Source organism: Somniosus microcephalus, chromosome 32, assembly GCF_052327205.1.
Source record: "Somniosus microcephalus isolate GS21.2 chromosome 32, FLI_Smic_1.0, whole genome shotgun sequence".
NCBI lineage: Eukaryota > Metazoa > Chordata > Chondrichthyes > Squaliformes > Somniosidae > Somniosus > Somniosus microcephalus.
In genome coordinates, this window is record NC_141018.1 from 8488077 (window position 1) to 8511728 (window position 23652).

General features: G+C 47.7%; 1 protein-coding gene across 4 annotated transcripts in view; it reads right to left on the reverse strand.

Moving 5' to 3' along the window:
* The window catches only part of LOC147097260 (talin-2), a 354000-nt gene that overhangs the window by 19357 nt on the left and 310991 nt on the right, over nt 1–23652 (reverse strand). For 3 of the 4 annotated variants that reach the window (XM_085972076.1, XM_085972077.1, XM_085972075.1), the window contains 7 exons: nt 22826–22992; nt 19571–19754; nt 18268–18393; nt 17500–17616; nt 16002–16187; nt 15795–15902; nt 15344–15449 (listed from right to left, as the gene is read on the reverse strand). In XM_085972076.1, the coding sequence (XP_085828202.1) occupies nt 15344–15449; nt 15795–15902; nt 16002–16187; nt 17500–17616; nt 18268–18393; nt 19571–19754; nt 22826–22992 (994 nt within the window). Of the gene's footprint in view, nt 1–15343; nt 15450–15726; nt 15903–16001; nt 16188–17499; nt 17617–18267; nt 18394–19570; nt 19755–22825; nt 22993–23652 lie in introns of all 4 variants that reach the window. The other variant, XR_015074349.1, reaches the window with a different exon arrangement.

Here is a 23652-nt window from a genome sequence, read left to right on the forward strand (position 1 = left end):
GATTGGGCCAGAGACCATATCAACATCTGAGGCCAGGTGAGATCGGAGGTTGAAGGAAAGGAGGAAATAAGGGATAGGGGACCAGAGCAGGCCATTCGGCCCTACTGGTCCGTGCCGGGGTTTATGCTCCACACCAGCCTCCCCCAACCCCTCTTCATCTCACCCTATCAACATGGGTAGCACGGTGGCATAGTGGTTAGCACTGTTGCCTCACAGCGCCAGGGACCCGGGTTCAAATCCGGCCTCGGGTGACTGTCTGTGTGGAGTTTGCACATTCTCCCCGTGTTTGCGTGGGTTTTCTCCGGGTGCTCCGGTTTCCTCCCACAGTCCAAAGATGTGCGGGTTAGGTTGATTGGCCATGATAAAAATTGGCCCTTAGTGTTAGGGGGGATTAAATACGTGGGGTTACGGGGATAGGGCTTGGGTGGGATGGCTGTCGGTGTAGGGACCGGGTGCTAGGGTTTGGATGATCAGCCATGATCTCGTTGAATGGTGGAGCAGGCTCGAAGGGCCGAATGGCCTACTCCTGCTCCTATCTTCTATGTTTCTATGTTTATGTTTCTATATCCTTCTATTCCATTCCCCCTCATGTGCTTGTCTTGCTTCCCCTTAAATGCGCCTAGACTATTCGCCTCAACCACTCCGTGGAAGCGAATTCCACATTTCAGGAAAGGATTTTCACACCCACTCCTAGGGTAGGAATGAGTAACACCTCACGCTGGGCTTTGGTAGAGTGCAGATGAAGGAAAGTGACCTCAAACTGGAATTGGAAAAGCTAGGCCCAAAGCCTGCAATTAATTAGAGTCTCGGTTTCCTTGCGTGCGGCTCGATTATACACAGGCCCATTGGAATGGATTAAAATGACACACGAGTGAAATGAAGGCAGCCACAAGATTATTTACACAGAGAGTTCATTTCGTTTTAGCCTGCTGTGCTGACAAGAATGTTCGACTGCAGCCAACAATGCTTCTCTGGCAACAGCAGCGTGACCTCTCCAGCGTGAAATCTGCCCGTGGAATGTTGTGCACTGGGGGGGGCTTCTCATACAGGGTACTCGGAGAGGGGAGGGGTACCCGGCATCAGACAGCGCCAATGTTTGGTTCAGTGGTAACAATCTCGCATCCGAGTCAGAAGGTCGCGGGTTCAAGTCCCACTCCAGAGACTTGAGCACATAAATCTAGGCTGACACTCCAGTGCAGTGCTGAGGGAGCGCTGCACTGTCGGAGGTGCCGTCTTTCGGATGAGACGTTAAACCGAGGCCCCGTCTGCTCTCTCAGGTGGATGTAAAAGATCCCATGGCACTATTTCGAAGACGAGCAGGGGAGTTCTTCCCGGGGTCCTGGACAATATTTATCCCTCAACTAACATCACTAAAACAGATTATCTGGTCATTATCATATTGCTGTTTGCGGGACCTTGCTGTGCGCAAACTGGCTGCCGTGTTTCCTACAACAGTGACTACACTTCAAAAGTACTTCATTGGCTGTAAAGTGCTTGGGACGCTGTGAGTAGACGGAAGCACTAGATTAAGCGAAGTTCTTTCTTCCTCACCACTACTGTTTACGTATCACAAGTACCAGTCGGGGCAGTAACCAATGCTGAATCAGCATTCAGTGGACCGTGTGCAGAAACAGAGGGAGTTAGGCAAAGGACGTGTGATTGGAAAAGCCCGTGTGCAGCACGGCAGACGGTTGGTGCTCTCAGGAAGTGGTTCCCCAATTTGCAACGGAGTGCGTAGAACGCCAAAGCTGAGATGGAAGAACTCGGTGTTATAAATCTCATCATCACAAAGAAACTACTCATGAAATAATGCTGGACGGCCAGCTGGTGGCGCCGTCCAAGGAGTATAAATACTCGGGCGTGGGCCCAGCTTCCCCAGGGACATTTTGTAAGACAGGAACTAGTGAAGTACAACTAGACCTCCATGTTCTGAAACAAGTTGATTAAAGGTTTGCTTTATACTCAAACCAAGTGCGTAGTGAGTTTTATTACGTCACTCGGTACGAGAAGATCTGAACGCAAGAGAGGCAATGGAGTGCTGGAGCTCGTCGACTGATAGCGAGATCTTGTGATGTCTGGGACAGGACAGCTGCTTGACTCAGTCCTCAGTATTGGCCTCGCACACTCCTCGAATGTAATGAGGGTGCCCTCCGCATACTTTAGATGGGTTGGCAATCACTACGGGGCAGGGGGCGGAGACGAAGGTCTCGGTATCAGTCAGCGGATTTCCCCAAAGCTACATTAACCTCCCAGCCAGCACACTCAATCGCTGTTTCTGCTTAAACACTGAAGAAACCAAAGTCCAAATGAAATGGAAACAAAAAAAACTGCAGATGCTGTAAATACTCAGGTGGTCAGTCAGCATCGGCGGAGTGATGTGAGCCCCGTGTCCTAACAACTCCGGGTCCCCACCCAAAACATTACCTCCGACCATTCTCTCCACCGATGCTGCCTGTCCCACTCAGCGTTTCCAGTATTTTCTGGTTTTGATTTAGAAGCGGATGGGGAAATAGGAAAGGAATTGGGGGAAGGAATTCAAAGAACACAGAAAGCCATAATGAAAGCAAAGAAAATCTTGCATTGTAGATGGATGCATAAAATTACGACAGATTAAGTGAATGGGCAAAACTGTGGCAAATGGATTTCAATGTAGGCAAGTGTGAGGTCATCCACTTTGGACTTAAAAAGGATCGAACAGGGAACTTTCTAAATAGTGAAAGGCTAAAAACAGTGGAGGTCCAAAGAAACTTGGGGGTCCAGGTACATAGATCATTAAAATGTCCCGAACAGGTACAGAAAATAATCAAAAAGGCTAAAGGGATGCTGGCCTTTATATCTAGAGGACTAGAGTACAAGGGGGTAGAAGTTATGCTGCAGCTGTACAAAACCCTGGTGAGACCACACCTGGAGCACTGGGAGCAGTTCTGGGCACCACACCTTAGGAAGGATATATTGACCTTGGAGGGAGTCCAGCGCAGGTTTACCAGAATGATACCTGGGCTTCAAGGGTTAAGTTACGAGGAGAGATTTAACAAATTAGGCTTGTATTCCCTGGAATTTTGAAGGTTAAGGGGTGATCTGATCGAAGTTTTCACGATATTCACAGAATCACAGAAACCCCACAGTGCAGATAGAGGCCATTTCGGCCCATCGAGCCTGCACCGACACATATCCCACCCTATCCCCGTAACCCCACGCATTTAATCCCCCTAACACTAAGGGTCAATTTATCATAGCCAATCAACCTAACCCGCACATCTTTGGACTGTGGGAGGAAACCGGAGCACCTGGAGAAAACCCACGCAAACACAGGGAGAATGTGCAAACTCCACACAGACAGTCACCGGGGAACAGATAGGGTAGAGAGAGAGAAACTATTTCTGCTGGTTGGGGAGTCTGGGACTAGGGGGCAGAGTCTGAAAATTAGAGCCCGGCCTTTCAGGAGTGAAATTAGGAAACACTTCTACACACAAAGGGTGGTAGAAGTTTGGAACTCTCTTCCGCAAACGGCAATTGATGCTGGGTCAATAGTTAATTTGAAATCTGAGATTGATAGCTTTCTGTTAACCAAAGGTATTAAAGGATATGAGGCAAAGGTATATGGAGTTAGGTCACAGATCAGCCATGATCTCACTGAATGGCGGAACAGGCTTGAGGGGCTGAATGGCCTCCTTCTGTTCCTGTGTAACAGGCTCGAGGGGCTGAAAGACCTCCGCCTGTTCCTATGTTGTTGTTTATATCGTGCCTTTCATGACCTCAGGACGTCCCAAGGTGCTTCACAACCAATGAAGAACTTATGCAGTGTAGTTGCTGTTGAAATGTAGGAAACGGGGAAGCCAATTTGTGCACAGCAAGCTCTCACAAATATCAGCGAGATAAATGACCAGATAAAATAATTTTAGTGATAGATATTGGCTAGGACATCAGGGAGAATTCTCCTGTTTTTCTTCGAAATAGAGCCACTGGATCTTTTATGTCCACTTGAGAGGGAAGACGGGGCCAAGGTTTAACATCTCATCCGAAAGACGGCACCTCCGACAGTGCAGCACTCCCTCAGTACTGTACCGGAGTGTCAGCCTGGATTATGCGCTCAAGACCCTGGAGCCTTCAGTACTGTACGAGTTATCGTCTTTGAGAAATACGTCCAGAGAGATTGTTTCGAAGTTGGCCTGGATATCTGTAGCTCACCTGGAATCAGTTTTCACTTAATGCTGCCAGCTCGTGGCAAACCCACAGGGCTAATTTGGTGATCTCATCCAACCCTCCAAGCCCCACTTGAAGGAAGTTTGGGTTGGAGATGGGACTTCTCTGATCCATGCTCGCTCCCCGGGGGGGGGGGGGTGCAAGATTAGTCTTCAGGGAGTAACACATAACTCTGATGTAGAATCACCACATTTTGGGACCAAATGAAGTATTGAACAAATTGTCAATGCTATCGCTGAAATACACCAGAGAGCGATAGATATTTATTGAGCAACTTCAAGAATCTTTCTTGAAACAGTAGATGAGGGAACTCAGGGCAAGGGGGCGTGGGCTTGGGGTTGGGGGGGCGGGGTGGGTGGGTGGAAAGGTGAGGCAGAATTGGATTTGCTCCCAATGTAATAAGCCTAGTTGAAGTGAGGAAGTATTTCGGTCCAGCGATCATAAAGCTGTTTAATTGTACGGTTGAAATGGGAAAGGAAAGATAATAAAAACTACTGAGAAACCGGATTTCAGCCGAGCAAACTGTAAGGGAATGAAAGGAAAATCATAGGAAGAGCGATTTAAAGGTAAGGGTGTGGAGGCAAAATGGGAGAGTTTGAAGGAAATATTGTCCACATTGCTGAGACAGTTCACCCTAAAAAAAACGTCAAAGACCCAAATAGGAGAGAGAAACCAAACTGGGTGAAAAGGTAAGTGAAAGATGTGGGCAGTGAAAGGTGTGGGCAGGAGAGTATATACTAAGTGGTTAAATTTTAAAAGTATAAGAGAAGCAGAGACTTAGGGCTTCAGATACATCTAGAATAGATTGAAAATCTCACCTCTGCACCCACTTCCTGCCAACTTTTCCATTACAGCTTCCTGTGTCCGTGTTTCTAATGGAAGGCGTCTCTGTAAACTTGCGGAGTGAATATTGACACCGCCGTGTCAGCCAATTAGTTGGAGGCGGGGGCGGGACTTGTGGTTTTAATTTACCGAGGCTCCGAACTCATGGCCACAACTACAGCAGGATTACTTCTCCATCGAAATGCAGCGAGTGGCGGATAGTTACATACAAACGATGTGCGTCAAATCAATCCCAGTCACTCCCAGTGCGGTCGGTCTCCAGGCGAGACCGACGGGGGAATTACCCAATCATCTCCAATCCGCCCGGGACTTGTGGTGTCGCAATATGCAGCCGTAAACTTGTTCCCCCAACCCCGGTGAAGGCACCACAGCAACACCACTGGCAGGAGGGTGTAATTACAGCGTGACAAGCCGACAAGACAGTTTCCATTATAAACGTGGACACAGAAATCTCTAATGGAAATACATCAAAAAATAAGGACAGAACGTCTGATGTTTAAAATGGAGACTGAATTACGTCAGCGAGCTATTGATCCCTCACCCTCTAACCTCGCTTCACCTGAAGACTACACTTGACTCCCGTGTGCAACATAATGGGTGATTTTCAATCTTCAGAAATGGGAGGACAAGTTGGTAAATGTGTATAAATAGCATATGGGATCCTAGGTTTTAAAAGCTGAGGCATAAAGTACAAAAGTAAAGCTCGAAAAATCACATTGTTAGGCTGTAGTTGGGTCCATTTCTGGGCACCCCACTTTAGGAAGGATGTCAAGGCCGTGGAGAGGGTGCAGAAAAGATTCATTAAGATGATACCAGGGATTGAGAGGCTTTCGTTACAAGGAGAGATTTGAGAACATAAGACATAGGAGCAGGAGTAGGTCATTTGGCCCCTCGAGCCTGCTCTGCTATTCAATAAGATCATGGCTGATCTGACCTTGGCCCCAACTCCACTTCCCTGCCCGCTCCCCATAACCCTTGACTCCCTTATTGTTCAAAAATCTGTCTATCTCCACCTTAAATATATTCAATGACCCAGCCTCCACAGCTCTCTGAGGAAGAGAATTCCAATGATTCACGACCCTCTCAGAGAAGAAATTCCTCCTCATCTCCGATTTAAAAGGGTGCCCCCTTATTCTGAAATTATACCCCCCTAGTTCTAGATTCCCAGAGAAACTGGGGCTCTTTCATTAGAACTAAGGAGGTTAATTAAGAGGAAAGCTGATAGAGGGATCTAAACCGATGAGGTAAATCAGGAGCAACTATTCGCACTGGCTGGTGAGTCACTAGCACCAAAAGAATGAAAGGAGAGGTTGGAATAATTTTTTTTTAAATGTGGGAGGATTGTGGGACTTGGAATGTCTGACCAGGAACTGCGGGGGAAGCAGAATAAAGAATAGCTTTTAAAAGGGACTTGGCTAAATATTTGAAAAATAAAAAATTAAAAGGGTATGGGAAAGGGACAAATGGGCTAGCTCTAACAGAGCTGGCACAGACATGATGGGCCAAATGGCCTCCTCCTGTGTTGTAAAGTTCTCCAGTTCTATGCGATGACATTTTCAGAAGTATCTATTTCTGAAATCTGTGTTACATATTGCTCTGAAAAGAAAGACACACTTGCATTTCTATAGCGCCTTTCATGACCACCGGAAGTCCTAAAGCGCTTTACAGCCAATGAAGTACTTGTTGAAGTGTAGTCACTGTTGTAACATAGGAAGGAAGACGGAGGAAGACACAAAAAAACTCCCAGAAATACGAGAAAACCAAGGGCGTGGCGAGAATGAGGAACTTAAAGAAATTATTATTAGTAAAAAAACAGTACTAGCAAAATTAATGGGATTAAAAGTCGATAAATCCCAAGGACCGGATGACCTACATCCTAGGGATTTGAAAGAGGTGGCCATTGGGATAGTGGACGCATTGGTTGTCATCTTCCAAAATTCTATCGATTCTGGAACGGTTCCTGCAGATTGGAGGACAGCAAATGTAACCCCGCTATTTAAGAAAGGAGGGAGAGAGAAAACGGGGAACTACAGACCTGTTAGCCTCACATCAGTAGTTGGGAAAATGCTGGAATCTATTATAAAGGATGCAATAACTGGGCACTTAGAAACTAATAGTAAGATTGGGCAGAGTCAACATGGATTTATGAAAGGGAAATCCTGTTTGACAATCCTATTGGAGTTCTTTGAGGATGTAACTAGTGGAGTAGACAAAGGGGAACCGGTAGATGTGGTGTACTTGGATTTTCAGAAGGCCTTCGATAAGGTCCCACATAAGAGGTTGGTGAAAAAAATTAGGGCACATGGAATTGGGGGTAATATACTAGCATGGATTTGAGAATTGGTTAACAGACAGAAAACAAAGAGTAAGGATAAACGGGTCTTTTTCAGGATGGCAGGCTGTGACTAGTGGGGTACCGCAAGGATCGGTGCCTGGGCCCCAGCTATTCACAATCTATATCAATGATTTGGATGAGGGGATTAAATGTAAAATTTCCAAATTTGCTGATGACACAAAGCTAGGTGGCAGTGTCAGTTGTGAAGAGGATGCGAAGAGGCTTCAAGGGGATCGCGACAGGCTCAGTGAGTGGGCGAGAACATGTGGATAAATGTGAAGTTATCCACTTTGGTAGAAAAAACAGAAAGGCAGAGTATTTCCTAAATGGTGAAAGATTGGGGAATGCAGATGCTCAAAGTGACCTGGGTGTCCTTGTACATGAGTCACTGAAAGTGAATGTGCAGGTGCAACAAGGAAGGCAAATGGTATGCTGGCCTTCATTACAAGAGGATTTGAGTACAGGAGTAAAGAAGTCTTACTCCAATTATATAGGGCCTTGGTGAGACCACACCTGGAGTATTGTGTACAGTTTTGGTCTCCTTACCTAAGGAAGGATATACTTGCCATAGAGGGAGTGCAACGAAGGTTCACGAGATTGATTCCTGGGATGGCGGGACTGTCGTATGAGAAGAGATTGAGTAAACTAGGCCTGTATTCTCTTGAATTCAGAAGAATGAGAGGGGATCTCATTGAAGCATACAAAATTATTACAGGGCTTGATAGGATGGATGCTGGGAGAATGTTTCCCTTGGCTGGGGAGTCTAGAACCAGGGGCCACAGCCTCAGGATAAAGGGTAGGCCATTCAGAAGTGAGATGAGAAGAAATTTCTTCACAAAGAGGGTGGTGAATCTTTGGAATTCTCTACCCCAGAGGGCTGTGGAGGCTCAGTCATTGGGTATATTCAAAACAGAAGTCGATAGATTTCTGACTAGTAAGGGCATCAAGGGATATGGCGATAGGGCCGGTGAATGGAGTTGAGGCAGAAGATCAGCCATGATCTCATTGAATGGCGGAACAGGCTCGAAGGGCCGAATGGCCTACTCCTGCTCCTATTTCTTATGTTTATAGAGTCATAGAGTTATACAGCACAGAAAGAGGCCCTTCGGCCCATCGTGTCCACATCGGCCATCAAGCCCTGTCTATTCTAATCCCATTTTCCAGCACTTGGTCCGTAGCCTTGTATGCTATGGCGTTTCAAGTGCTCATCTAAATGCTTCTTGAATGTTGTGAGGGTTCCTGCCTCTACCACCCTTTCAGGCAGTGAGTTCCAGATTCCAACCACCCTCTGGGTGAAAAGGTTTTTCCTCAAATCCCCTCTAAACCTCCTGCCCCTTACCTTGAATCTATGCCCCCTGGTTATTGACCCCCCTACTAAGGGGAAAGGTTCCTTTCTATCTACCCTATCTATGCCCCTCATAATTTTGTACACCTCAATCAGGTCCCCCCTCAGCCTTCTCTGCTCTAAGGAAAACAACCCCAGCCTGTCCAGTCTCTCTTCATAGCTGAAGCACTCCAGCCCAGGTAACATCCTGGAGAATCTCCTCTGCACCCTCTCCAATGCAATCACATCCTTCCTATAGTGTGGTGGCCAGAACTGCACACAGTACTCCAGCTGTGGCCTTACCAGCGTTTTGTACAGCTCCATCATAACCTCCCTGCTCTTATATTCTATGCCTCGGCTAATGAAGGCAAGTATCCCATATGCCTTTTTACCCACCTTATCTACCTGTCCTGCTGCCTTCAGGGATCTATGTACATGCACACCAAGGTCCCTCTGATCCTCTGTCCTTCCTAGGGTCCTACCATTCATTGTGTATTCCCTTGCCTTGTTAGTCCTCCCAAAATGCATCACCTCACACTTTTCAGGGTTAAATTCCATTTGCCACTGTTCTGCCCATCTAACCAACCCATCTATATCGTCCTGTAGTCTGAGGCTTCCCTCCTCGCTATTTACCACTCCACCAATTTTCGTGTCATCTGCGAACTTACTGATCATACCTCCTACATTCATATCTAAATCATTAATGTACACTACAAACAGCAAAGGACCCAGCACCGATCCCTGTGGTACACCACTGGACACAGGCTTCCAGTCACAAAAACAGCCTTCGACCATCACCCTCTGTCTCCTGCCACTAAGCCAATTTTGGATCCATTGTGACAAGTTGCCCTGAATCCCATGGGCTCTTACCTTCTTGACCAGTCTCCCATGTGGAACTTTGTCAAAAGCCTTACTGAAGTCCATGTAGACTACATCAACTGCACTACCCTCATCCACACACCTAGTCACCCACTTGAAAAATTCAATCAAATTGGTTAGACATGATCTCCCCCTGACAAAGCCATGCTGTCTATCCTTGATTAATCCTTGCCTCTCCAAGTGGAGACTAATTCTGTCCCTCAGAATTTTTTCCAATAATTTCCTTACCATTGATGTTAGGCTCACTGGCGGCAGTGAGTCAGGAGCAGCCCGACTAGAGCGGGCCTGTATGGGAACACAGCATCGGCAGCAGTTCAAACCGGCGGCAGTGAGTCAGGAGCAGCCCGACTAGAGCGGGCCTGTGTGGGAACACAGCATCGGCAGCAGTTCAAACCGGCGGCAGTGAGTCAGGAGCAGCCCGACTAGAGCGGGCCTTGTGGGAACACAGCATCGGCGGCAGTTCAAACCGGCGGCAGTGAGTCAGGAGCAGTCCGACCAATTCAACAGCAGGGGAGAGAGGTAAAAAGTAATCAAAGTGTGACGTCACCAGGAAGCAGGTAAGTGATTGGTTGGTGAGTATTTGGTTGGTGAGTATATCTCTTTTTTTTTTAAACTTTAACTCTGGTTTATAGTTTCTAAGGTCTCTCTGGTGTAGCAGGGACTGTTGGTAAACCAGTTAACTGTAGTGTAATTAGTGGGATTGATTGATTTAATTTAAATTCAATTAATTAAAGGGTAAGTCATGGCAGGACAGCCGGGCCCCGTGATCTACTCCTGCGATATGTGGGAACTCAGGGACACTTCCTGTGTCCCTGACAACTACATGTGCAGGAAGTGCATCCAGCTGCAGCTACTGACAGACCGCATTGCGGCGCTGGAGCTGCGATTGGACACATACGTTCACGATGCTCAGGACAACGTGAATAGCACATTTACGGAGTTGGACACACCGCAGGTAGAGGTTGGACAGGAAGAAAGGGAACGGGTGACCAACAGGCAGAGTACTAGGCGCAGGCAGGTAGTGCAGGGGTCCCCTGTGGCCATCCCCCTCTCCAACAGATACACCACTTTGAGTACTGTTGTGGGGGATGGCTTATCAGAGGAAGGCAGCAGCAGCCAACTTCCTGGCACCAGGGGTGGCTCTGCTGCACAGAATGGGAGGAAAAAGAGGGGGAGAGCTATAGTAATAGGGGATTCAATTGTAAGGGGAATAGATAGGCGTTTCTGCGGCCGCAAACGAGACTCCAGGATGGTGTGTTGCCTCCCTGGTGCAAGGGCCAAGGATGTCTCCGAGCGGCTCCAGAACATCTTGGAAGGGGAGGGTGAACAGCCAGTTGTCGTGATGCATATAGGCACCAACGATATAGGTAAAAAGCGGGATGAGGTCCTAAAAGTGGAGTATAGGGAGTTAGGAGATAAATTAAAAAACAGGACCTCAAAGGTAGTAATCTCAGGATTGCTACCAGTGCCACGTGCTAGTCAGAGTAGAAACAGAAGGATACTTCAGGTGAATACGTGGCTAGAGGAATGGTGCCAGGGGGAGGGATTCAAGTTCCTGGGACATTGGAACCGGTTCTGGGGGAGGTGGGACCAGTTCAAACCGGACGGTCTGCACCTGGGCAGGGCTGGAACCGATGTCCTAGGGGGAGTGTTTGCTAGTGCTGTGGGGGAGGGTTTAAACTAAAATGGCAAGGGGTTGGGAACCTGAGAAGGGAGACAGAGGAAAGGGAAACAAGGATAAAAGCAAAAGATAGGAAGGAGAAAAACAAAAGTGGCAGTCAGAGAAATCAACGGTTTAAATCAAACATGGCCACAGTAAATAATAATTCTAATAGGTCTAAGAGCGTTAAAAAAACAAGCCTGAAGGCTTTGTGTCTTAATGCAAGGAGCATTTGTAATAAGGTGGATGAATTGGCTGCGCAAATAGAAGTAAACAAATACGATTTGGTTGGGATTACGGAAACGTGGCTCAAGGAAGGCCAGGACTGGGAACTCAACATCCAGGGGTATTCGATATTCAGGAAAGATAGGCAAAAAGGAAAGGGAGGTGGGGTAGCATTACTGGTTAAAGAAGGGATTAACACAATTGTAATGAAAGATATTAGCACTGATGAGGTGGAATCTGTATGGGTAGAATTGAGAAATACTAAGGGGAAAAAAACGTTAGTGGGAGTGGTTTATAGACCTCCAAACAGTAAGGCGGAGGTTGGGGATGGCATTAAAAGAGAAATTAAAGAAGCGTGCAATAAGGGCACAGCAGTCATCATGGGTGACTTTAACCTACATATAGATTGGGCCAACCAAATGAGTAACAATACTGTGGAGGAGGAATTCCTGGAGTGTTTACGGGATGGTTTCCTGGACCAATATGTCGAGGAACCAACCAGAGATCAGGCCATCTTAGACTGGGTATTATGTAACGAGAAAGGATTAATTAGCAATCTTGTTGTAAGAGGCCCCTTGGGTCGGAGCGATCATAATATGATCGAATTCTTCATTAAGATGGAGAATGAAGTAGTGGACTCGGAGACTAGGGTCCTCAATTTAAATAAAGGAAACTATGATGGTCTGAGGAGCGAGTTGGGTAGGATTGATTGGGGAATGGCACTCAAAGGGTTGACGGTGGATAGGCAATGGCAAACATTCAAAGACCGAATGGATGAACTACAGAATTTGTTCATCCCAGTTTGGCATAAAAATAAAACAAAAAAGGTGACCCAACCGTGGCTAACAAGGGAAATTAGGGATAGCATAAAGGTCCAAGGAGAGAGCATATAAATTGGCCAGAAAAAGCAATAACCTTGAGGATTGGGAGCAGTTTAGGATTCAACAAAGGAGGACAAAGGGATTAATTAAGAAAGGGAAAATAGAATATGAGAGTAAGCTTGCAGAGAACATAAAAACTGACTGTAAAAGCTTTTATAGATATGTGAAGAGAAAAAGATTGATGAAGTCAAGCGTAGGTCCCTTGCAGTCAGAATCGGGGGAATTTATAATGGGGAACAAAGAAATGGCAGACCAACTAAATACATATTTTGGTTCTGTCTTCACAAAGGAGGACACAAATAACCTCCCAGAGATGCCGGGGAACATAGGGTCTGATGAAAGGGTGGAACTGAAAGAAATCAGTATTTGTAGGGAAATGGTGTTAGGAAAATTGATGGGACTGAAGGCCGATAAATCCCCAGGGCCTGATAATCGACATCCCAGGGTACTTAAGGAAGTGGCCCTAGAAATAGTAGATGCATTGCTGGTCATCTTCCAGAACTCGATAGACTCTGGAACGGTACCCATGGATTAGCTAATGTTACCCCACTATTCAAAAAAGGTGGTAGAGAAAAGGCGGGGAATTATAGACCGGTAAGCTTGACATCGGTAGTGGGGAAAATGCTAGAGTCCATTATAAAAGATGTAATAGCAGAGCACTTGGAAAGCAGTGACTGGATCGGACAAAGTCAATATGGATTTACAAAAGGTAAATCATGCTTGGCTAATCTACTGGAATTTTTTGAGGATGTAACTGGTAAAATAGATAAGGGAGAACCAGTGGATGTGGTGTATTTGGACTTTCAGAAGGCTTTCGATAAGGTCCCGCATAAGAGATTAGCATGCAAAATTAAGGTACATGGGATTGGGGGCAAGGTATTGACTTGGATAGAGAACTGGTTGGCGGACAGAAAGCAAAGAGTTGGAATAAACGGGTCGTTTTCTGAGTGGCAGGCAGTGACTAGTGGGGTACCGCAAGGATCGGTCCTAGGACCCCAGCTGTTCACAATATATATTAATGATCTGGACGAGGGAATTGGATGTAATATCTCCAAATTTGCAGACGACACAAAGCTGGGGGGGAGGGTAAGCTGTGAGGACGATGTCGTGAAACTCCAGTACGATTTGGACAGGTTGGGTGATTGGGCAGAAACATGGCAAATGCACTATAATGTGGATAAATGTGAGGTTATCCACTTTGGTGGCAAAAACAGGAAGGCAGATTATTTGAATGGTAATAGTTTGGGAGAAGGGGAAGTGCAAAGAGACCTGGGTGTTCTTGTACACCAGTCGCTGAAGGTAAGCATGCAGGTGCAACAGGCGGTTAAGAAGGCAAATGGTATGTTGGCCTTCGTAGCAAGAGGGTTCGAGTACAAGAACAAGGATGTCTTGCTACAGTTGTACAGGGCCTTGGTGAGACCACACCTTGAGTATTGTGTGCAGTTTTGGTCGCCTTACCTGAGGAAGGACGTTCTTGCCATGGAAGGAGTGCAGCGAAGATTCACCAGGCTGATACCTGGGATGGCAGGAATGACGTATGAGGAGAGATTGTGTCGATTGGGCTTATACTCACTGGAGTTTAGAAGATTGAGAGGGGATCTCATCGAAACTTATAAAATTCTGTCAGGCCTGGACAGACTAGATGCAGGAAGGATGTTTCTGATGGCCGGGGAGTCCAGAACCAGGGGTCATAGTCTAAGGGTAAGGGGTAAGCCATTTAGGACTGAAATGAGGAGGAATTTCTTCACCCAGAGAGTGGTGAACCTGTGGAATTCTCTGCCACAGAGGGCGGTGGAGGCCAGTTCATTAAATATATTCAAGAAAGAGTTGGATATATTTCTTAAGGCTAGAGGGATCAAGGGATATGGGGAGAGGGCAGGGACCGGGTACTGAATTTGGATGATCAGCCATGATCTCATTGAATGGCGGAGCAGGCTCGAAGGGCCGAATGGCCTACTCCTGCTCCTATCTTCTATGTATTTATGTGATTCCCTGGTTTATCCCTACTACCCTTCTTGAATAGTGGTACTACATTAGCTGTTCTCCAGTCCTCTGGCACCTCCCCTGTGGCCAGAGAGGTTCTGAAAATTTGTGTCAGAGCCCCTGCAATCTCCTCCCTTGCCTCACACAGCAGCCTGGGATACATCTCGGCTGGGCCTGGGGATTTATCCACTTTTAAGCCCGCTAAAACCGCTGGTACCTCCTCCCTCTCAATACTAATTTGTTCAAGTATATCACAATCCCCCTGCCTGATTTCTATGCCTACATCGTCCTTCTCCATAGTGAACACAGGTGCAAAATATTCATTTAAAACCTCACCTACATCTTCCGGCTCTACACACAGATTGCCACTTTGGTCCCTAATGGGCCCTACTCTTTCCCTGGTTATCCTCTTGCCCTTAATAAACACCTTGGGATTTTCCTTTATTTTGCCCGCCAGTGTTATTTCATGCCCCCTCTTCGCTCTCCTAATTTCCTATGTAGGAAACACGGCAGCCAATTTGCGCACAGCAAGCTCCCACAAACAGCACCGTGATAATGACCAGATAATCTGTTTTTGTGATGTTGATTGAGGGATAAATATTGGCCCCAGGACACCGGGGATAACTCCCCTGCTCTTCTTCGAAATAGTGCCGCGGGATCTTTTACGTCCACCTGAGACGGGTCCTTGGTTTAACGTCTCATCTGAAAGACGGCACCTCCGACAGTGCAGCACTCCCTCAGCACTGCACTGAAGTGTCTACTCTAGATTTTGTGCTCAGGTCTCTGGAGAGAGACTTGAACCCACGACCTTCTGACTCAGAGGAGAGAGAGTGCGACCCACTGAGCCAAGCTGACACTAAAGCTCTGCAAGAGCTAAAAATGTGATTTTTTTTTTAAGTCTTCAAAAGAAATCTGGAAGCACGGGATGATTTTGGATAATTTCCTCTAAGGCTGAACAAGACCGCGAGGGCCGTGAGTTTGCTCTCCTGACGGCCCGACCGGATGCTGACCTTTCATGGCTTCTGCTGCCTGGATCAGTTCAGTAACGGCTGCTGCGACTCGCTTGGAGTACCCAGTCAACTGCATCTTCTGCTCGCTCGTGGGCTTCTGAACAATCTGTTTAAAAAACAAAAGCAGCAATCCGAAATCCCAAAGCTGTCCAACGGTTAAAAGAAAACCAAACACCGACGCAACCAACAACAACGGGAGACGCGCATTCTTCACGTTTCCCAGAAACTTCTCAAAGTCGCCAAATGTTCAACAAAGTAATCAACATCATGGAGTAAGCATGATTAGGGATACCCTAAAACCCCCCAAATGCTCTGGAAGCAACAGAGGAACTCTTGGAAAACTGAGGCCCTATCTTATTATTTCCAAAGATGCTCCACCTCACCTGCTATTCTCGTGTAGGTTAATTCCACAAAAACCAAAAGCTGTCCGGTTGTATGAAGATCCACTCACCACAAGGACATGTTCCAGCAGCTCCATGTAGCCAACGGTGCATTCAGTGGCAAAGTGCAAGGCCCGGCTTTGCACATCTTCGCTCACTTCCGAATGGTAGGCTGCTTGCTGCCCGGAGAAACACAGGCAAGTTTCAGTGGTGAATGTCCCCCAAACACAAGGCTTCAATCGCGGCTAGGTGACTGGAGAGAGGGGTCGGGCACGTACCTTGCAAGCGGTCAGCATGTCAACAATTGCCTTGCGGCTGAGGTTGGCCGTCGCAATCACGTCGTCCTGGCGACAGGAGTTGCCCGCTGCCACGGCCTTGGCAGTTGCTGTGGTGATGCCCTTTGTCATTCGAATGAATTCTTCCGGGGTGTAGGTCTTTGCTGGTACCTCCTTCGATTGGAAAACCTGCAATTGTTATCAAGGCCAAGCATTAGGGATGCAGATCTAGGGAACGGCAGTGCCGTGGTTATGTTGCTGGACGAGTAATCCACAGGACGCAAGTTCAAATCCCCACATGAAAGTTTGAGAGTTTGTATTAAGCTGGAAATAAGATACTTCCAGTAAAAGTGACCACGTAGCTGTCGGACTGTCGCAAAAACCCATTAGTTCAGTCATGTCCTTTAGGGAAGGAAATCTGCTGTCCTTACCGGGCCTGAACTACAATTGACTGCAGTCCCACACCCAACGTGTTTGACTCTGAACTGTCCGCTGAAGTGGCCGAGCGAGCCACTCAAGTTGTACTCAGGATGGGCCATAAATGCCAGGCCTTGCCTGCGATGCCCACATCCCAAAAATGACACTGCGGCCTGAAATCTACAAACACCGCAATACACGTTTAACAAAGGGTTTCAGTCCGTACAACAACAACCTTTTTATATAGCGCCTTTAACGTAGTAAAACGTCCCAAGGCACTTCGCAGTAGCGTTATCGGTCAAACATTTACACCGAGCCACATAAAGATATATTAGGGCAGGTGGTCAAAGAGGTAGGTTTTAAGGAGCGTCTTAAAGGAGGAAAGAAAGGTGGAGAGGTTTAAAGAAAGACTTGCATTTATATAGCACCTTTCACGACCACTGGACGTCTCAAAGAGCTTTACAGCCAATGAAGTATTTTTTGAAGTGTAGTCACTGTTGTAATGTGGGAAACGCGGCAGCCAATTTGTGCACAGCAAGCTCCCACAAACAGCAATGTGATAATGACCAGATAATCTGTGATGTTGGTTGAGGGATAAATATTGGCCAGGACACCAGGGATAACTCCCCTGCTCTTCTTCGAAATAGTGCCATGGGATCTTTTACATCCACCTGAGAGAGCAGACGAGGCCTCGGTTTAACGTCTCATCCGAAAGACGGCACCTCCGACAGACCAGCACTCCCTCAGCACTGCACTGGAGTATCAGCCTAGCTTTATGTGCTCAAGTCTCTGGAGTGGGACTTGAACCCACAACCTTCTGACCCAGAGGCGAGTGTGCTGCCCACTGAGCCACAGCTGACACTTTAGGGAGGGAATTCCCGAGCTTAGGGTCTCGGCAGCTGAAGGCACGGCCACCAATGGTGGAGCGATTAAAATCGGGGATGTTCAAGAGGCTTAGAAAGATTGAAAGTGAATCAAGAAAGGTTACAAATAAGTACAATAGGAGACTGAAGAGTTTCCCGAAAGCGTGGGATCTTGTTTAGATTGGAGCTGGGCATCGATTCAACCGGCAGCCCTCACGTACCGCCAACTCCTGCTTGATGCTTTCGATTGTGCCCTCCAGTGCCCTCGTGCCGCGCGTCGCTTCATCCTCCACAGCTTTAACCGTTTTCAGAAGGGAGGTGACGTTTGTAACCATCACCTACAGGGGGAAAAAAGCCATATAATTACATAGTAATAGGAACACGAGGAACAGGAGGAGGCCATTCGGCCCCTCAAGCCTGCTCCGCCATTCAATCAGGTCACGGCTGATCTGTATCCTAACTCCATCTGCCCACCGTGGCTCCATAACCCTCAATACCCTTACCCAACAAAAATCCATCAATCTCAGTTTTTAAATTTCCAATTGCCCCCCCAGCCCCAACAGTTTTTTTGGGGGGCGAGAGTTCCAGATTCCCACTACCCTTTGTGTGAAGAGGTGCTTCCTGACATCACCCCTGAACGGCCTGGCTCTAATTATAAGGTTATGTCCCCTTGTTCTGGACTCCCCCCACCAGAGGAAATAGTTTCTCTCTCTGTACCCTGTCAACTCCTTTAATCATCTTAAACACCTCGATCAGGTCGCCCCTTAATCTTCTAAACTCGAGGGAATACAAGCCCAGTCTGTGCAACCTGTCCTCATAACTTAACCCTTTAAAACTATTTAAAAAATCTTTTATACAATCAAACCAGGAACAAGTTACTCTATACATTCAAGGGTCACCTATAAGTTGGGTAACTCAGTGCTAGTATAACTAACACACACAATACCAGCCCTCCCCCTGCCCCCCCCACCCCCTCCTTTGCCCTGTACCTTGGCCGCGCCCTTGAGCTGGTACATCGATGGATCATCAGCGGGCTTGCCGGCCGCGCACTTTGTAGCGCTGATGAGGTCGGTCAGAGCTTTAGCGACATCCTTTACCGCATTAATCAGGACGACCTACAAAATACATTCAAAGCAAAACGTCCCCTCAGTCACGCAATGTGTTGAACCCTGTCTGCAAATCAAGCAACGTTGAACGTCGGACAATTGTTAAAGCGCGCTGGCTGGTGTGCGGCTGAGCCACGCAGATCAGAAAGATGCCAAGTTCCAAACCTGGTCTGCTCGGGTTTGGCCGGGTCTGGCTGCATGACCTGAGACAGAAGGAGGGATGGGAGCATCGGGATGGGTGGGTCGCTGTCCCAGTGATGCATTCGGTGGGTCGGGTGTGGGGGGGGGGGGGGGCAGGATCAGGCTCAGCTGTGAGGCTTCCCCCACAGTCAGAGAGCCTGCTGAGAGCACCAGAGGCTCAGGCAGAAAAACGGCCTCTCGCTGAGGTGCTGCTGTCACTGGGGAAAGTGTGCTCCAGCACCAGTCGGAAAATGCCACAGGAGGAAGGACAGAAAACCGGGAGTAATAGTGAAGTGTTCCACTGGATTTCAACTACAGGTAGTTTCAAATGAGGTTAGATGATGAAAAACATCACCTTCAACTCCCAGTATAGGTGGAAATGACAGCAACATCACAACTGAAACACATAACAAACTAGCGCCAACAATCGCCAGGCCCTCCAGCAGGCAACACTGCCGAACCCAAAGACCTGCATTTCTATAGCGCCTTCCACTACCTCAGGATGTCCCAAAGCGCTTTACAGCTTTGAAGTGTAGTCACTGTTGTAATGCAGGAAATGCGACAACCAATTTGCGCACAGCAAGCTCCCGCAAACAGCAATGTGATAATGACCAGATAATCTGTTTTTGTTATGTTAATTGAGGGATAAATATTGGCCCAGGACACCGGGGATAACTCCCCTGCTCTTCTTCGAAATAGTGCCGTGGGATCTTTTATGTCCACCTGAGAGAGCAGACAGGGCCTTGGTTTAACGTCTCAAACGAAAGTCGGCACCTCTGACAGTGCAGCACTCCCTCAGCACTGCACTGGAGTGTCAGTCTAGATTTATGTGCTCTAATCCCTGGAGGGGGACTTGAACCCACGACCTTCTGACTCAGAGGCGAGTGTGCTGCCCACTGAGCCACGGCAGACACTATAAAGAGCAAGTGGCAGGAATCTTCCCCCCCCACCACCGTCCCAGTCCCTGCGTGGCTGACTAATCCCACTCGTGAACTCTTCTCTTTACCTGTGTTTCTGGGTCATTGGAGCCCAGGCTGGCCGCCCCCTGCTTCACCACCTCGGCCAGCTGGGTAATGGTGCTGACGGAAGAATGGGCTGCTTGGGCCAGCTTCTCCTGGCTCGACGCAGCCCCAGACACCAGGAACTTGGTGTCTTCGACAAGGGCCTTCGCCGTCTTCAGAATGTTCTCTCTGTGAGAAGAAAATGCAATTGCGAGAACAAAGTAGAAACGTCAAAAAAATAAAGGCGAAAAAAAGGTTTCAGCGACAAAACAAAGTCGGCCACCAGGTTCACTTCATAAAGGGTAACGGCACTTTCAAGGCTGACAGACCTGTGCTGTTCATGTGAAAGAATCTGAACCAATAAATACGTCTGTAATAAGTTAAACGTCTGACGTCTGCAGGCACTTCTCAACTATTCCCATTATAATTTCCTATGTAAAGCAGTCATGATGTAATTACACTCTTCCACCAGTGGTGGCACTGTAATTGCTCAGCTTTGTGTCTCCCAGCTCCTCAGCCTCTGCTGCAGAGGAACGCATGTCTTCCAACCAACCAACTACTGCCTATAAAATACACTAAATAGAGTAATAGCTCCTCTGGTGCATCTTAACTCCAACCAAATAGATTCTGTCTTTGACCACTCAAGGACATTCTCTCTTTCTAGTACAGGAAACTTTGTGCTATCCGGCACCGACGGGACCGAGCTGTTGCCAATCTATCAAAACTGCCGGACATACCAGCGTTAATGTTGAAGCATACGGAGGTTTTCATCTCCGTATCTGACAACAAACACTGTTGCTTAGCAACAGCTTCAAACAGTCGGCCCCTATCTTGGAAACGTCTCTGTAGCTTAGCAACAGCTTCAGAGAGACTTTCCAAAGCCTGACTGTTGGGAAAAAAAAGCCACGAGGAGAAAAAAAACCTAACAAAACGGCTCCTGATTTCTGCTGGTAGATCGAGGTTTCCGGACATACAACCTCCAGATAAACCAAAGTTTCCTGTATTATAATATTTTCATTCATCAAAACTGCTACCCCATCTCCTTTTTTTCCTTCCCTACATTTCCTGAATACCTTGTAATCATGAATATTAAACATCCAACCTCCCCTTTTTATGAGCCAGGTCTCCACTGTCGGCACTACATCATGTTCCCACGTGGCTATCAGCGCCTGCAGCTCACCAACCTTATTAACCACCCATTGTGCATTTACACACATGCACTCCCAACCTGACTTGGACCTCTTTGTATGCTTTATGATCCCACCTAATTCTGCATTATTTCTAACTCTAACTGTCTCTCCCAGTGCACCTTGTTTCTACTTTTTAATACTACATCTTGGTGCCCAACCCCTTGCCGAATTAGTTTAAACCCTCCCCCACAGCACTAGTTAACCTGCCCATGAGGACATTGGTCCCAGCCCTGTTCAGGTGCAACCCGTCCATCTTGAACAGGTCCCTCCTGCCCCAGAACTGGTCTCAATGTCCCAGCAATCTGGGGTGCACCATGTCTCTAGCCACGCATTAACCTGCCATATCCTCCTATTTCTACTCTCACTAGCGTGTGGCACTGGGAGTAATCCAGAGATTACTACCTTTGAGGCTCTGCTTTTTAACTTCCTCCCTGGCTCCTTAAACTCTTGACTGCAGTACCTCACCCTCTTCTTCCCTAGGTCATTGGTTCCGACATGGATCAAGACTTCTGGTTGTTCCCTCCCACCCACCCGCCCCTTGGAATGTTCTGTACCCTCTCCGTGGCGTCCCTTACCCTGGTACCAGGGAGGCAACATATGGGTCTCGTGTCGGCAGTAGCAGAACTGCCCCTGACTATCAAATCCCCAATAAGGACTGCGTTCTTAAACTTTGCTGTGCCCCCACTCACTGTGCCAGGCTCGGGACTGCACTCCTTCAAGGTGTCATCACCCTCACCAGTGTTCAATGCAGAGAGTACCACCCCCCCCCCGACGATTCCTGCACTGACAGCAGAATTTATGTCGCCCATGACCCTTGGGCAGAGGTGACAATCTCCAATTCAAAAGCTCTAAGCTCTGATTTTAACCTAATCCGCATGGTGGTAATTTGGCGGGTTCGAGTTGGATGCTTGTTTTACACACTCGCCCGATTCTGGTCTCCACAGGCTTCAATGGAGCATTAAAATCGGGCAGGGTGCACAACGGGCATCTGACTCAAACCCACTGCGTTCCCGCGGGGCGAGTGAGGTTAAAATGGGTGCTGAAGATACAGAAACCAGTACGTGAGCTGAGCGTCTGGCACGATGCTGACTCACTCAGTCAAAGCAAACCTTTCACTCAGGCTGAGGGAATCTTGTGATCCGAGATCAAATCTCTCGAGGGCCTCACGCCTCCCTCCCTCCCTCCCTCCCCAGGGAACCTCCTCCAGCCCTACAACCTAGGGTGAACCCAAAGCCCTCGCACGCTCCGGCTGTTCCTCTGATTCCGACCTCCTCTGCATTTGCCGCACTCCCCCGCAGTGGCAGAGCCCTTGGCTGTCTTAACCCCACACTCTCGAACGTGCTCCCCAAACGCTTCTGTGCTGCTACCTCTTTCCCCGCCTTCAAAACATAGAAAAAAAAATAGGAGCAGGAGTAGGCCATTCGGCCCTTCGAGCATGCTCCGCCATTCAATATGATCATGGCTGATCCTCTATCTCAATACCATGCACCTGCTCTCGCCTCATACCCCTTGATGCCTTTTGTGTCTAGAAATCTATCCATCTCCTTCTTAAATATATTCAGTGACTTGGCCTCCACAGCCTTCTGTAGTAGAGAAATCCACAGGTTCACCACCCTCTGAGTGAAGAAATTTCTCCTCATCTCAGTCCTAAATGTCCTACCCCGTATCCTGAGACTGTGACCCCTCGTTCTAGACCCCCAGCCAGGGGAAACATCCTCCCTGCATCCAGTCTGTCTAGCCCTGTCAGAATTTTATACGTTTCAATGAGATCCCCTCTCATTTTTCTAAACTCTAGTGAATACAGGCCTAGTCGACCCAATCTCTCCTCATATGACAGTCCTGCCATCCCAGGAATCAGTCTGGTGAACCTTCGCTGCACTCCCTCTATGGCGAGTATATCTTTTCTTAGGTAAGGAGACCAAAATTGCACAAAGTCTCCTCAAAACCCACCATTTGCCCAGCTCCCACTATTCCCCGATGTCTGCTTGTGCCTCTGTAAAGTACGCTTCACTTTATCAACGAGGCGGTATCATTGCAAATGGTTGGGATAGAGTGGCTTACTCAACTAACCTGTGGTCTGCAAATGACTCATCGTTCTCTGCGTTGAGTGTGCCGGCTGTGGCGAACATGATGGTGGTGTCCAGGTCACCAATGATGCCGGACACGGCACTGGCTGCAGTGATACAAGCCTGCGTACCTCTGTTCCCCGCTTGTAGGGCGGACAGAACCAGGGAAACCTGGGCAGGAAACGAGACCCATTCAGAATGACGCAGCTGCAGTCTCACCTCATCAAAAGTTGTCCGAGAAGCGACCCAATGAGGAAACAGCCCCTGCTTCTCTAGTTTACTTGTTTACCAAAACGAGGGTTGGTACAAAGCCAATAACAGATTACAGTAACCAAACCAACCGATGCACTTGGCTCAATCTGAGCTCGGAGGCTCCTACTGTCGTCCAGAGTGAGTGAACTCGACCCACTTTTGAGCTTCGGTTTGACATCAATGCTGATTGTGGAGTGTCGGTCTAACTGGACGACACGTAAATCACCCTGGCTCCTGCAGCTATATTTCACTGTGCAAATGGGCGCAGAGTGATATGGCATTGATATTAAACGACAGTATTAGTAAGACTTCTATCATCGTAGTTTACCATTTAAATTTGGCAGATGGCCCAAGGTCCCTGAATGAAATGTCGCTGCAATATCACAGAAAGGAGGCACCATTTATACTTGTTTACAACCGGGCATAACATTGCAGTTCCAATCAAACCCAACCCATCTCAAAACGTGCTCGATACGTTCAGCTTTATTTCCCGGTTTATTGCGGAAATAACCTTTCCTTCTTTTACATCGGGCTGGGTGAAGCTTTGGTCCAAAGGTTTCTTCTGCAAAATAAATTTGG